Source organism: Musa acuminata, chromosome BXJ3-9 (assembly GCF_036884655.1).
Source record: "Musa acuminata AAA Group cultivar baxijiao chromosome BXJ3-9, Cavendish_Baxijiao_AAA, whole genome shotgun sequence".
Taxonomy (NCBI): domain Eukaryota; kingdom Viridiplantae; phylum Streptophyta; class Magnoliopsida; order Zingiberales; family Musaceae; genus Musa; species Musa acuminata.
This window is the reverse complement of record NC_088357.1, coordinates 11,594,258-11,610,057: the sequence shown is the minus strand read 5'-3', so window position 1 is coordinate 11,610,057 and position 15,800 is coordinate 11,594,258. Positions and strand designations below refer to the sequence as shown.

Below are 15,800 nucleotides of genomic sequence, written 5' to 3'. Positions count from 1 at the left end.
CACTTCTCTTTCTAACACCTAAAAAAAGGTGGCTGATTGCCTTCATGTCTCCTTCCTTTGCCCCCAACCTTATAAGTTCCATTCTCCTATATATCAAATGCACACTAATTGCATTGGCCCTTGGTATGTTTGTAGATCCATTGAGCTTGATTACTTCAATGACACTTGTCCTTTTCGAGTGGATTTCCCATCCTTTGTTATAGTACAACTTTACAAGTCAAAATAAAGCCAAAGACAGAGAGAGAAAAACTAGAGATGCAAACCTTAAACCTATACATATTGAGCTTGACCTGTTTAGATTATTGATTTTGACGAAGTTGGAGCCATATATTATTGCTTGGAATGGGTCATGTGGCACAGGTTACATCTATTTGGCTCTATGTAGTATGCATATCTTGATTTAACTTGAGCAATTATATGTTGGGGTAAAATCTCCAAGAAGGTTGAAGCTTTTGGAATGCTTCACTAAATGCAAATTATCTTTTTCCTTTTTTTTTTTTGAAGGAAGTCTTGCAAGGGGGTAAATTATTTGAAGGGTGTCAAAAATTATTTCCTTAACTTTCTATATTTTCATTGATCCTACTCAGTAGTTATTTTTTTATTATAAAGGATAAAGAGTGAAGATCAATTTTAATCCCAAGACCCGATAAAATCTTTACTAGTAAAAAGTATATCGGGTGAGATTTCAAACCCTCAACTATGTATTTTATATGATGAAGGAGCATTAAGATCATTGTAACCCTAAAGTTCTATTCATTTGATTCTTCTGATTATTAGTCTTACTTTCCTATGACTTATTATTTTCACAAAGGGTAGTATTCAGAAAGTCAAAATTTGAAGTCAATTCAGGTAACTTATCTTCCCTTTCCACCTTGCAATGAATCAACCATCACCTTTAAGTAGTCATCAAACTCCATCATCTTCCAGTTTAAGAACTTGAATCTTCTTATTGGTGAAACAAAACAAACACTTTGTTACTGAAGTATCAACATTTTTATTTAAAAAAAAACATATTTTTATGATGTTCCAATCACAGGATTCAAGAATTATAGCAATAGAAGCAACAACAAATCCTGATAACAATTCTAGGATCAACCAAGAACCAATCTACCTTTCACTTTTATTTTCTGTAAGATACATGATGATTACAAAAAGAGCTTTGTCTGATGAGATGTCCCCATTGAAAAGAAAATTTTTGTTTTTCAATAGTGCAAAAAGAGATTCTAAATGTTTGGCATTTCACATAATTATAAGATCACTTTTTTTTTTTCCTCCCTTGAAGCTTCAATTTATACAGTAATAGATAAATAAAGCGGATGTGGACCATCAAATAGTATCATAAAAGCGATCGAAACCGACAGTAGAAGAGAATTTTACACAGTCAACACTTGATTGGTTACCATATAATTTTTTTATAAAAGAAACTTTTAAACTACCTAAAATATCCTTTATAATTTATAATTTTTGCCAATTATTTGAGTTCTCATTTCCTCAACTTAAAACTAGATAGGCAACCATAAACATTGCCAGCTTACAATTAGGTTGGTTATATGTATAAATGCTGCTGTTATTAAGGACCCATTCTTATGGTACAAAGTTTTTTACAGAGCTTGAGAAGTCTCTCAGTTATCTTCCTACTTGTGCATGATGCATGGGCTGCATGCCTTTTCTTGTTATTGATATCAGAAGGTGGTCTCTAAAGATTTGGTACTCTTTATGCCATCAAAGTATGCCAGACATTGAGATGTACCAGTTGTACCCACTGTGCATGATATTGCATCCCTTTCATAATTATTGATATCAGTTGTGAAGATACAGGAAGTGGTTGTCCAAAGATTTGGTTGCTTATTAAATTGAAATCCTGTGGCAAACTGGACCATCAAAAGATATGTGTATATATATATATAGAGAGAGAGAGAGAGAGAAAGAAAGGGATGGAAAGAGAAAGGGAGATGTGCTTAGGAGGCAAATCTGGGGAGGTCACATGGAATTGCCTCCCAGACAGGTGTGGCATGGGATGGTGTAAAAGAGTGGGGCCCAGGTGAGGTGAGAGTATCACAATCCAGGATTATGTGGTGCACCACCACCACCAGCACCACCACCACCACTGCCACCTAATTCTGAAGCCAGCACCAGCATAATAAAACCCCTTCACCACTAACTTGTCCCTTGGGACCCCCCTAATTCCATTCCCCATCTCACCCTCTCACACTATCCTCACCAATCTCATAACTTTGAGGAATCAGGAGATATGCGAGTCCTCAGTACAAGATTGTGAAGTGAGAGAGATTTGGACATGGGGAGATTTGTGTGATATTTGGTCAGATCTTGCCTCCCATGAGGTGGGATTTGGTGGGTTAGAAGGTGACTTGTATTTCATTACCTTGCTTGGCTTATAGACAGAGAGAAGGTGTTAACCAGGCAAGGCAGAAACCAAGGCTCCATCCACCTCTTCTGCTTGCATCTTCTCCACCTCTTTGGCCCTTGCTGCAACTGTTGTTGTGTGGGGAGGAGAAGAAGTCCATGGCTGTGGATGCAGAAGCTCAGTTCCATGTCCTGGCTGTGGATGACAGCCTCATGGATAGAAAACTCATTGAGAGGCTCCTCAAGACATCTTCCTTTCAAGGTACCAAAACTAGCAATCCTTGATTTGTGCCATAAGGCTTCTTCTATCTCAAACATGTTCATGGTGGTGTTGCAGTCACCACTGTGGATTCTGGGAGCAAGGCTCTTGAAGTCTTGGGGTTGAAGGAAGACCAGACCAGCACACCAGCTCTCTCACCAGAACACAATGTAATCCATTTGGTCTCTTCTCTCTCATGGATCCTCTTGTTTATGTTCTTAATCTTTTTTCTTTTGTGTGTCTCTGATGAAACTGTGATGGTTGTGATTCTTCTTACAGGAGATTGAGGTGAATCTGGTAATAACAGATTACTGCATGCCTGGGATGACAGGGTATGACCTCCTCAAAAAGATCAAGGTAAACAGTTGATGCTTGGTTCATATCTCCAATATGCACATTTTGTTCTCATGGAATTGTTTCAAGAGATTTATGAGGAGCTTCTTCTCTTGCTCTGATATCAGGAGTCATCATCTTTGAAGGACATCCCAGTGGTGATCATGTCATCTGAAAATGTACCTTCCAGGATAAACAGGTGAGAGGAATAATGATCAGTAAATTCCTTCCTTGTGGTGGCAATACTTACCAAGATGAACTGACTTCTCTTAGAAAACTTGCTTGACTTGTGATTTCTATTGATGCACCTAGATTGGATTAAAATCTTAAATATATAATGCATAAACTCTAGTTAATTCAGTCAGAGAATTGAAGAAGAATTCTTCAGAGGTTCAGAGGAATCTTTAAGACATCTTCCTGACACCAAGAAAATCAAAATTCAAGAAAAGAGATTCATCAATTCCTGATCCAGAAATTGCTACTACTCTTCAACTGATTTTCCACATTACATTCTGAAATGGATGTTATGATATAAAAGTTAGCCAGAAAGATGCCTTTTTAGTGTCCATGAATGAAGGAATTGCATTCTGATGTGATGGGGCCAAATAGTAGATATTCTCACCAAGTGAATTGGTGAGATTTGATTTTTCTCAATAACCTTCAAAGATCAAAAGAAAGAAGAGCAGATAAGAGTTCCTTTCATAAATTAGACCTGTCTAATCTCTTTGCTTGCCCTGATTGAGAAACTTGTGGTCCTAGGAATTTTTTCCCCAAGAAAAAATTCTGTAATAGGAAAGTTGCCTAGGTGTAATCTATTCTGTGGTCAAATCATGGAAGGATTTACAGAAATATCCAGTCCTTTCTGCAGCATCGTCAAACATATCCGTATCTTGCTCAATATTCTAAACTTGATATGATGAGATCTGTAACTTTACATCTAAGATGGAATTGATTTGTATTTGAACTGCTCACAGATGCTTGGAAGAAGGAGCAGAAGAGTTCTTTCTGAAACCAGTACAGCTCTCAGACATGAGAAGACTCAGGCCTCACATACTAAAAGGGAAACATAAAGAGCAGCAGCTTCACCAAGAAGAAAACAGCAACACCAACCACATCATCATCAGTAGCAGCAATAATAACAACATGAGCAACAAGAGAAAGGCCATGGATGAGGAAGTTTTATCTGAGAGGACAAGACTAAGATTCTCTAGCAGTAGCTTAAATGTGATATGAAAAAAAAAAAACTTCATTACCTAGAGGAGGATGCTTCTTAATTCCTTATAAAGTCCTTTTGAGTGCTGCCAGAAAATTAACATGATCGATCATACCTCCATATAATGCCAATTTTGCAGTAATAGAAGATATCAAGAACCAGGAATGTAAATAGTGGAGAATAAAATTATGCATTAACGGATAAAGCTTCATGCTGAGATCTCTTATAGTTTGAATTCATAGCTAAAATGACCATAATTCTTCCCTGAATCCTGATAACAAAAGAAAAAAAGGAACCTTGAAGGGAAAAGAGTTGTCTAGGATCTAAAATGATGCTACACTTGCAAAGATTATAATCTTATCCTTGATTCAAGCTTTACTCCATGATTGAAAACTGTAATTTCTGATCTCTTGTACCAGGAGAGTGATGGAAATATCAGCAGTAACAGGTTTGAGTTGGCGTGCATCTTTTTATTGCACAGGAGCACCAACACAAAGCAAAAGAAACCAGAGGAAAAAGATTTCTTGGAAATCTAGACTTTGTAGATGCATAATGTTAATGTTGATTTTGGTTGTCTGACACGTTAGGGAGTGCTACAAAGTCAACCCAGTTCAGGACCACCTTCTTCACAAGTTCAATGTCAAGATTTAAAGTGGATTTGATCAAATGATCCACAAGAACTAAGCTGCACTCAAGTTAAAATGGTTGTAGAACAAAGTGTATTAGTGAATGCCAAATATGCGAAAGCCTTTACTGATCATACCTCGGACCTTTTTATAGGTGATTCATGTAACTACCAGCATTTAATGGATAGTTTTACTACCGTGATGGGCGGTTTCATGGGGTTTCATCCAAACGTCAGGCATTAACCAAACATGAGGCATCACCTGAACCATCAGACATTACAATTAGGATGTTGCACGCCACTTAATGTTAAGACACAAGTTTGATTGGTCATCTGACTTGGTGTCGGAATAGCAATGACATTGCACCCAAATGTTCTTATGTCAATCTCCGTATATCACTTAATGTTTGGAGTATTTTGATGACTCGAATCTTTGCTTTAGACCACTCAATCTAATAAGATGTAGACTGCATCCTAGCAAGAGAAAATTGCCATAGTTACAGTTAAAACTTTGTTATGGTAAGGATTGGTCCAGAGATATATGGTCTTTGGATTGTTGTTGAATTCACAATGTCTTTTTTCAAGTCAACCAAAACTTTAAGCTAAAGATTGAGTTCTTGATTCATGCTTTGGAAACAAGGACTCCTAGCAGACCTCTACAGGAAGATCTCAGTGCAATTACCTAAGGAATAAATTGCTTCGATAGTTACAAACCAAGGGCAAAAGGAACTTGTAGAAGAAACCCCAAAAGGAATTTGTAGATTAATTGAAGATGTCACTTAGTAAAGATCTTGCTTGATAACAAGGTTTTGGGATCGAATCCATCAATTGCCTTTGCGAAAAAAAAGGTTGGAATAATTTCGGATTCATATCCTTTTTTACATATTCAGGACGACTGACTTGCTTAAACTGCTCCGGATACCCCTAAATCGAGTTTGGAACAGATTTAAAGACCTAGATAATTAATCAGATTTGGACGTTTTATGAGATAGGGATCACATACTGGATCAACTAATATACATAAATCAGGTTTAATGCTGTTAATAGCAGTTGAGATGAGTTCCAGCAGAAAACAAAAAAACACAAAAGTGAGATAGGGATGATGGTGGATTGGGTCTTTCAAGTGCTTGGACCTAATGAGAAGCTAAAATCAGGTTTAGTTTTCTTTAATAAGATTAAGGACATATTTAAATAGAAAAATAGATACTTGAGTTGGATCCAAAAACCTAGATGCATAAAAGAGTGTCCAAAGAGTACAAGAAACACATGCCAGAAAACCCATAACAACTAGCAGAAAAGGTTAACAAAATCTTTGTGCAGCCAAAGAGGATAATAAATTATCACAATCTTTCAAAATCACAAAGGACTTCAACTCTCATGATTTGCCCAAAAAAGATGCTACATTAAGAAATGGCACATACCTAAGCTTGGGAATTGAATGAAGAGGTTTCTATAGCAGTTCCCAACAACAGCTGACATCTGCAGAAGCTTAAAAGATCTCTTTCTTAATAGAATACACAAGTAGAGTTTTCCATGCCATGATATCAGATAACATCCAAATAAGCAAGAAATGTATATATCTCTGGATTGCCATGACAATTATGGCATATGCTATAGAAGTTTCCTTTTATTACTCCGTTGGGTTGACGATGCCACATCTTTGGTGGAAGTTCTAAATATAAACAGAACTGTTTCAAGTAGCATACCACAAACCATTCCCAAGATGCCTCCAGCTGCATTCTGCAAATGTAAACTTGTAAGGTCTGTACGCTGTCTAGACACTTGTCAAGGATGAGGAAAAATAACCCATGTAATATTTTAGGAAGGAAAGAGTTTTTTTTCTCTGACTACTTACCAGTGCAGCACTATGATTAAATAGAGCTCTGAAAGCAGCAAAACCGACCAAATAGCCCGTGAACATTATCAACACTACATGTAGACCTGAGCAAGGAAAAAGAATCTACCTTTAACAGTTCTTCGTCCTTTGTACTCTCTTTTGTGAATGTCCAAAAAAAAACTCATCTGATCAATTTTCTCTAAACTTGGTAGGACTTAGGCTTTAAATTATCAATCTGAACCAGAAAGCTAAGACAAATTCATTTTTGCATAATGGTTTAACAAAGTATAGGGAATATCATTCCTAAACAAATTGTGTTGCAGATATTTGGTTGCAAGGTTAACAAATGATTCAAAAAGACAAATGACTGAGAATTAGTTAATTTAGCTTTCACATCTGGCTATTGTTGGAACACATACTGGTTGAGGCAGGATCATGTTTAGCTACATGAAAAAGTCTAGGTTAATTTATTTAGGTTACTAGACATTTGCACCATACATATCAACTAAATCCATGATTATTGCAAATAAAGAAATTATCCAATATTTCCCTATTAAGATCGGAACCAATTATTTCTCATTAAAAGTTGAAGGCTAGCATTTTATATTCTGGGCTTCAAAGAAGTTTCAACTCAGTTGAAGTTACAAATTCTTTATAGAAAACAAAGCCAAATTCAATATACTTTACTAATGTTTTGGAACATTTATGTACAACAAAACTGTTCAATAGATGGCTTTCTAATAGTATGAAAACTTTTAATCAGATACAACTTAAAGGTGATTAATGGTTTGGTATCCTTGTTACCTGGGCAATCGCCTAGGCTTCTAGGCTATTGCTCAGGCATTAGCCTAGTACATCAAATAGGCTAGGCTTCTCGCCAATTATGCGTCAAATACGCAAGGGCTTTTTATGGACAAAATATTTTTTCAACAACGAATATGAAAATTTAATGATACCCTAGCAGCTTAATTTATGGGAAAAACTTGCTGAAAATCTCTTTAATTGGTTATGGAACTTTCATCATAGGTGAGACATCTTGGTTAGCATAGTCGATAAGGTTATACTTGAAGAACTTAACCTTTCCATTGAGCATAACTAAGATACTAGGGATGGGAGGTTACCAAAAACATAAAAATTTATTCTATAGAAAACTACCCTTTCTAATCCACACGGAGCATATGAACATTAGCTTTTGTCATGACTAAAAGAGGTGCCCGTAGCTAGATCAATAAAGTTTTCTTCTTTTCTACAAATCTATATGAGTGTCTGGTGCACTTAAAGAAGTACATGAGCCTTAATATCATATTATTCAGAGGCTACATGCAACAAAAGTTTCTTAGAAGATTAGGGATAAACCTCTCTTTAGAGTCAAACAAATTTTCCTACCATGGATATAAAGATGAAAACTCTATTTGTCAAATTTCAGAAGAATAAATATATCAAAATTTTCCAAATATTAGAAGAACAAAAAAGAGATCAATACCAAATCCTATCTGATCCTTATAGGAAGAGAAAGGCTCTGCAGCCTCTCTCTTGGGCGCAATGTCCTTCACAAGCTCCTGATACTCCCTTCTCTCCGCCGATTCGGCGAGCTTCTTGAGTCTCTCCTTCAGCTCTTCGCTCTACCAATTTCCACACGGAGTTCAAACCTTGAGCAGGACCCTTACGTCAGAAAGAAAGAATTATCCAACCTTTCACGGGCGCTCACCTTCTCCCTGGGCTTCGGGCTCGACAAGACGAAACCGGCACCGGCGAAAAGGCAGCGGAGGGCGGGGCGGTCGGCTGTGGGGAGGGCGGACCAGATGCTCCTAAGAGACCGATAGGGCACGGTGCTGTGCGACGAGAGAGCGGAAGCGAGATCTCGAAGCTCGTCGGGGAGGTGACGGACGTCCTTCGCGGTGGAGACGAGGAAGGATCGGATGGTGTCATTGTTGGCGACGACGAGACCAGCGCCGCCCGTGTGCGGTGGTTCCGCAGCCATCGGATTCGCCACAACCCGCCCCCAGTTGGGAACCGGACATGGATAAATACGGCCCATGGACTTGTGGGGAAAGGAGCGTTTCCGTGGAATCTGATGGAAATAGTACGGGCAAATGCTTCTCCTACCCACCTACCTTACTTATAGCGCCACCTGCGTCGTGATTGGATTCAAAGACAAGAACAATATTGGGTCCCATCTGAGGCTGCCATAGCCAATGACCAATAACAAGGTGGGTGAAGTTCAATGGTGCGCCCATTTAAGTCTATCACAAGGTGGGTAAAGAAAGAGTTTTCTTTACCTATTATTTATTGACTAAAAAAATTATCAATCAACTATTAATCACTAGTGAGGTAGAATTCTTAAAGTGATATTAATATCCTTTATAATTGTATTATGATTATGAAATATTAGGAGTGATTTAGGTATTAATATGTCTTTTTAACTCAGGCAACATAACATTTCCTACAATTAATCATAATTAATCTGTCTCTTCTTTATGGATCTAAAAAGAAGGGTTGCATGTAAAGGACCTTAATATTTTGAACGATATCAGAATGAATCTAAATTATATTTTTCTTGTTCTAGTGATAATAGCATGAGTTTCTTTTCAAGAAAATGGTCAAGATAAAATTGGATATATAACCTTATTATTAATAATTAAAATCCTTACACTAGCAAATATCTTTAATATATATTGAATAAAATTTTAAACTCTTAATATTTACTATCACATCAATATTAGACTAATATTTTAAATATACAAATTATAGATCATATACTAAACTAATTTTCTAGGTGTAAAATTTAGGAGTGATGTTTGGAAGCCTCACCTGAAGTTGGTAGAACTGATATTTTAGATATAAAAATTATTAGATGAGGTAAATCAACATTTATGGACCTTATAAGTGGATCTAGTGCTAAGATTAGAGATGAGAGCTTCTGCACACTTCAAAAGCAAGAAGGTGCTTCACCTGCTAACAGCAATCAATCCAGTTTCCTCTACAACACAAACTGATTCATCTATGGCTAACCAAAAAAGAAAAAGCAAAAGGAGTGTGGAAAGGAAAAGTGATTTAGTTTCACCCTGAGATGATCTAGTTTCTAGGATCTAAAGCAACCACAAGTAACTATTATCACTGCAAAAATAATAACACAGTCTGTTATTTGATTAATCGAGGAAATTAGTCATTCCATGAGAAGGCAGATCCAAAAACTTTAGAGTTAAGGCACTCAAATCTGACCATTTTAATCTGTATTCATAGCATACTAACCACAACATGGAGAACAAAAAGAAAAACTAATTAGCTGTCTATGCATGGTCATTGTAGATATAATACAAAGAGAATTGATGTGGGAATACATGGGTCATACTGCGTTAATAAAGTGGCACTTACAATTCTTGTCTACAAATTAGTAATGTGGAGAATAATTCAGTGTCTAAAAATGCAAATAGCAGATAGTAATATTGATATGATATCAAAGATGTTCCCCTTTATGGGGAACAGTAAATGCATCAATTCACAACTGATGTCATCGAATAGATTAATTATTTCCATGTTTGAAAACCCTGGAAATTATCAAGCAGTACAACAAACTAAGGGAATCATAGGTTTCTTTTATTACTATAAAAAAATCACCAAGCACAGCTTGCTGAATAACACGAGAAGAACACTCATAGGTTTTACCGCAAAATATTGTCAATCAAAAAACACAAAACACTTCCAATTCACCAATGACTGTGATCTGGAAATTCAACATTTGTTCTGAAGACGAAGGGTGAAGGCCTGGAGCGACAGAAGCACTTGCTTCAGCCGTTCTCTAATCTCAGGATCAATTAGATTTCCATCACTGTCAAATTTTGATGGAGGCTGGAATGCATGGACAAACAGTTCTGGTTTGTTGATGAAATGAAGATCCAGAAAAACTCCAACCTGACGTAGATGGTACTGAGATCTTCCTCCTCCAAAATTTCCACCAGCACTTACAATAGCAGCAGGCTTGTCCGCCCATGCATTTGGAGCTCTTGATGCCCAGTCAATAGCATTCTTCAAAGGACCTAAATATATATAAAAAGAAGTGAAGAGAGATGATATTTCATCATAACTTATCTATCTAGATCAGTATATACTGCCAAAGGGAGTGGTGATGCCATACTCATAAAGGAGGATTCTCATTGCATGAAAGGTCAGTAGGATTACCCAAAATACATAACCCTAGATTCAAGTGAATGCAGATAGTCAATAACAACTGATGCTAAGAGGAAAAGCAACATCTCGAGTCCTCGAGAACCCAGTGCTATTTCCATATCATGAGTTTAAAGTGCTATTGATAATTTGATATATCACTCGAAACCTCTGTTAATTTCTAGACAATGAGTTTTAAGTGCCTTTTAAAAACCAATTATACATATAATTCTTTTCACCAGATCAGATATCAATTTGAGACATAATATTACAAGAGTTGCGATTTATACAAAAAATTACATCCTTTAAAGTCTGAAGAAATTGATTCTAATAGCTTGTGGATGCCAATTACTAAAACAGCATGGTAGAAGTTCTACTTCAAGACATACAACCACATAAAATGTCATCAAATTTGTTCCTGTCACAATCTGCTAATCGAAGCCCAAAGAGAACTCTAGCAAATAGAGATCTGCTGATCACTCACTAGTGATGTTTCTAGATCGCTTTTGAACTGATATGAATAACATAACAAGAGCTTGGAGGAAGAATTGAGATTGAAGAAGATGAGAACTACAAAGAGGAATACGTATCCAAAAAGAGAAACAACAATAACAAGCAAATAGAAAGAGAGGCATAATCAAAGAGTATTCTCTGCTCAGGTCTGACTGTTAATTAACTCAGAAACTTATCCAACCAAAGATACACCTGAAATAACTCTTGGACAAATAATACTAAGGTTGATTAATTCAAGACTTGGTGAAATTTAATAATCTAAAGATTATTTCACATGTGAATTCATTTCATATGTACCACTGACTATATTCGAGAGGCACATGTTGACATAGCAAAGGTTGAGTACACAATTGCCCCAAACAATTAATTTGAAGAAGTCCAAGAAAATACTAAGAGGAGAAAGATTGCAGATAAGTGGTTTAAAATTTAAACACTATCTACTGAAGTTTAAACTTTAAATCCTATTTAATGAAGCATCTTATCTTTCAGAATTTAATTCCTATTGACCATAGCTTTAACCAAATATGTACCTAGATATGACAAATAAGCAGCAACAAAACTAAAATTCTGATATTAAATGCACCCTGAATTAGCCACTAAAAATAAGATTAAATATTATGTGAAATAACCATGTTTGACTTAATCTAGACTATTAAGATAAATATGGTGCATGACTTGACACATTCCTAAACTATGCAAAAATGTATAGTGACTAGAATAGAATTTATATTTTAGTTGCTTCAGAAAATAAACATAATGGACCAAAGGTCCCCTTTTCTCAGCCACACAATGTGAAAAGCATATGGAGTGCACGGAGTGGCAGAAGGGTAAGATTTAATATATGATGACTGTCTTATGTCCTCACGGCCGTATAGCTACCTGATGAATTGGTAATAGTACATTGTGAACTAAATATGCCAATAGAAATTCAGAGTATCAGCAACAAAAAAGATTATAGTTGTAGTATGCTGACTACATACACAGCAAAAATATGGCACAATGTTAGATGATTCATGAAGGAACATCAACAACAAAAACAGGGACATCTAAGCTCATGCCGGTTGATGCTACTGCATGTCAGACAAATAACCAACTGCACAAACTAGCACCAACAGATGCACGTATATATGCATAATAAATGGGTATGCACGGATGAGATAAGCAAGTGGAAGTACAAAGCCTTTTCTTAATCTTTTTTCATTTGTTTTCATTTTTCTTTTCATGGTTGACTTAACATGAAATTGTCTATGATTTGGTATCAAAGTATATGCTATAACAGAAATCAAGGTTAAAGTAGTGATTTCAGAAATCACTTGTATCAAGGTTTTAGATACCAATTTGTTATTGGTTTCAACCTACAAAACTGAAACGGAACTGAGATACTATGTGGTACACCAATGTGTGCCATCCAATATCACTAAAAGAATATGACAAAAAAGAAGAGAGATACATTAAAGAGTACTGAGCTATATCGTTCTATACCATTGCTCAGTTGGACCGGTAATTTAAACCACGTTCAACCTTGGAGTCAGATATGTTCAGTTTCTGGCTAGGCATTTTGTATGCATATTACAGCTGTCATTGACAGCTACAAATTTAACCAATACAGCACTATAATTTAATATCGACTTCATAAAGCCACTTCACAAAACTGTATCTTGCAATAATTTAGACAAGGTACTTAGACTATATAAAAAAACGAAGGTGGCTATTATATAATATCAATTTCATTAGGAAAGAATGTAAAAGTTGACTTCTTGGTTCTGGTAAAATTGAACTCAAGCATGGATTGCAAGGTAATGATAGAGGTTGGACAGGACAGCAAAATTAAGAAAAATGAAATAAGGCTATACAATCATGGAACCTGATAATGAAACAAAAAATTGGTAGATATTGTTTGAAGTTTCTGTCTTGTCCATGTGTGACGTTCTATCCACCTTGGCCCTAACCCATGGTTCCAACATTTCATTCCTGAAAAAGGTGCCTCACTGCGTGGACCATGTAGGTCACATGTTTCCTATACATAATGTGCCATCTGTGTACTTCTTATGTACAACCACAAGAGAAATCACATTAAAATGTGCAGAGAGTAGTTGGGAGGAGAAAACAAGAGGGCACCTTTGTGAAAAATCAAGAATTCAAATACCAGCCGGATCAGTACATATACATATCGATCAGACCACGACCAAGGACTGGAAACCACAAAATATGGCTCGGCAGCAAATAATATTAATTTCCTGATTCCTTTTTCAATTATATAGATGATACAGATCGGCAAAATTGTCCGGTATTCTGGTACCATAACAGTCGACAGGATTCACTATCGGTGTACTACCGAGATTGTAAACCTTGATGGTAAGGAAACCTCGTCGAAGAAGACAACATCAGCTAGATGGGCCAATTAGAGCAGCGGGACATCATGGAGGCATACAAGAGGGCGAGTAAATTGTTTCTGCTAAAATTTATGATTTCGCATGAAATAAACACAATGGGAATTTTTCTTTAGTGCTATCAAGGAGATAATTGAGTTCTACAAAGAAAATTAAATCAGGTTCAATGACAGGCTCGTCAAAGTGGCATCAAACAGTCAATTCACGAAGAATTTACATAATTAACCAGAGTCCAAGCATAAGAATCGCAAACGAGAGAACACATCCTTTTCGGAGAAGGCGATCTACACAACAATCAAACGGGCTACAAAGTAGGTAGGTTACCGGTGAAGGAGTAGTTATACTCGGGGGAAGCAAAAAGGAAGGCGTCAGCTCCGCGGATCCTCCGCCGGAAGGCCTCCACGGGCACGGGGAACTTGCCGTCGACCTCGAGGTCGGTGTTTAGGAAGGGGAGGGGAGCGATGTCGACGTACTCGATCTTCATCCCCTCGATGGACTCGTCGCACAGCTGGATGGCTGCAGAACAACAATAATAGGGAGAGGGAAGCAGGATCAACGACTTTCGAGAGGAAGGGGGAGGGTGGCTTACCGGAGCGGATGAGACCGCCGTTGAAGGAAGCCCTGCGGAGGGAGCCACAGAGAGCCGCGACTTTGATCACCGGCTTCATCGCCAACCCCGCCCCTTCCATCTCTCCCCTCTCTCTCTCTCTCCCTCGAATGCAGTTGCTGTTGCTAACAAAAAAGCCTCCTAAATAAATATATCATCCTCCCATGCTTTTGGACCACCTTTGATCTTATTCTCCTCCTCGCATTTATTCGACATTTTTTTTAATGAATTACTGCAGATTTTTTTATGCAAAAAATATTCTTATAAAAGAGATAAATTGGTCTCATTTATGACGCAACAGTTCTTGTGCTTTGACTCTAGAAACAGTTCTTGCTTCCTTTAAAGATCTACCATGAAAAGTATGTATAGATGTATGACTTGTATACCATACCGTTGGTATACTCACAATAAATTATTTAGATTTTTTATGTATTGCGATCAAAAAGCAATCATATATAATATCTACTAATTTAAATATTTACTTTATTTGTAAAATGATAATATTTTTCTACATGTCACACGTCATATATATTTTTTAATCTTTTTTTCATATCATATGTTATATTATATACATAATAATTCCTTATATAAAAGTCTGGATAACATTTTTTGTGGACTTAAATGTCATCCCATGTATACTAATATATTATCATTATTCACATAATATTTATGAAACAAAATTTATTTTAGCAAAAATATTTTTTTCTAGTTCTCATAACCTCTGCCTTAGTGGACTTAAATAAAATTCCTTAAAATCCATAAATGAGATATAAGCCCAAGAGAACTATAAAGAACCTAATTTAAAATTAATATTATATATATAATAAATATAAATACTCATGTCAATATTGAACTATTATAAATCATTTTGGAAAACCATGGCCCATGATTTTTGATACATGAAACTCAATAAAATAAAAAATCATTTGACATAGGCAATCATCGCCTCACATGCCAAATAAAATAAAATTAATACTTAAAACACAAGATTCATGGTACTCAAACAACTTACTAAATACATGCTTAGTAAAAATTTAATAATATGATAATATTAAATCTACATGTATTTACACAAAATATGAACATTTGTTATTCACTTAATAAGACTAATATTTCAAGCATAACATTTATTCATACAACAAATAAATGGATTCTAAGCCACTAAAACTAAGTAGGTTTATTTTCATCCTCAATTCTTCACACGAAAGTTGGAGTGTTGCTCTTGTGCTTGAGATATCAATGATTAGCTAGAATCTACTGGTGCTTTAGTGCTAGAAGGACTAATAATTTTCTTAAATATATCCACCACACCGTTCAAAATTTTGAACTCAAAATAACACAAAGGAAAACTGAATGCAACTCCATATCCATATATCATGAAATAAATTATTCTACAAAACTTCAAAAATTAATACATATAATGAGAGAGAGAGAGAGAGAGAGAGAGAGAGAAAAAGAAAGAATAATATAATTTTTAAGAAAAATATTGTTAGTG

General features: G+C 36.1%; 3 protein-coding genes across 3 annotated transcripts; 1 reads left to right on the top strand and 2 right to left on the bottom strand.

Annotated features, from left to right (window-relative positions):
• The first annotated feature begins 1,889 nt into the window (after window positions 1-1,889).
• Window positions 1,890-4,271, top strand: LOC135650125 (two-component response regulator ORR10-like). The gene is made up of 5 exons (XM_065169287.1): window positions 1,890-2,626; window positions 2,702-2,793; window positions 2,903-2,980; window positions 3,085-3,155; window positions 3,931-4,271. The coding sequence occupies exons 1-5, from the start codon at window positions 2,524-2,526 to the stop codon at window positions 4,187-4,189; spliced, it is 603 nt and encodes a 200-aa protein (XP_065025359.1). The 5' UTR covers window positions 1,890-2,523; the 3' UTR covers window positions 4,190-4,271.
• A 2,001-nt stretch (window positions 4,272-6,272) lies between these two features.
• On the bottom strand, window positions 6,273-8,708 carry LOC135650124 (uncharacterized). The gene is made up of 4 exons (XM_065169286.1): window positions 8,340-8,708; window positions 8,115-8,253; window positions 6,650-6,735; window positions 6,273-6,534 (listed from the first exon to the last, which is right to left on the bottom strand). The coding sequence occupies exons 1-4, from the start codon at window positions 8,667-8,669 to the stop codon at window positions 6,406-6,408; spliced, it is 684 nt and encodes a 227-aa protein (XP_065025358.1). The 5' UTR covers window positions 8,670-8,708; the 3' UTR covers window positions 6,273-6,405.
• A 1,499-nt stretch (window positions 8,709-10,207) lies between these two features.
• LOC103973900 (NAD(P)H:quinone oxidoreductase) lies at window positions 10,208-14,519 on the bottom strand. Its single transcript, XM_009388572.2, has 3 exons — window positions 14,288-14,519; window positions 14,023-14,214; window positions 10,208-10,668 (listed from the first exon to the last, which is right to left on the bottom strand). Exons 1-3 carry the CDS (start codon window positions 14,385-14,387, stop codon window positions 10,364-10,366), a joined length of 597 nt encoding a protein of 198 aa, XP_009386847.2. The 5' UTR covers window positions 14,388-14,519; the 3' UTR covers window positions 10,208-10,363.
• Window positions 14,520-15,800: the final 1,281 nt, after the last annotated feature.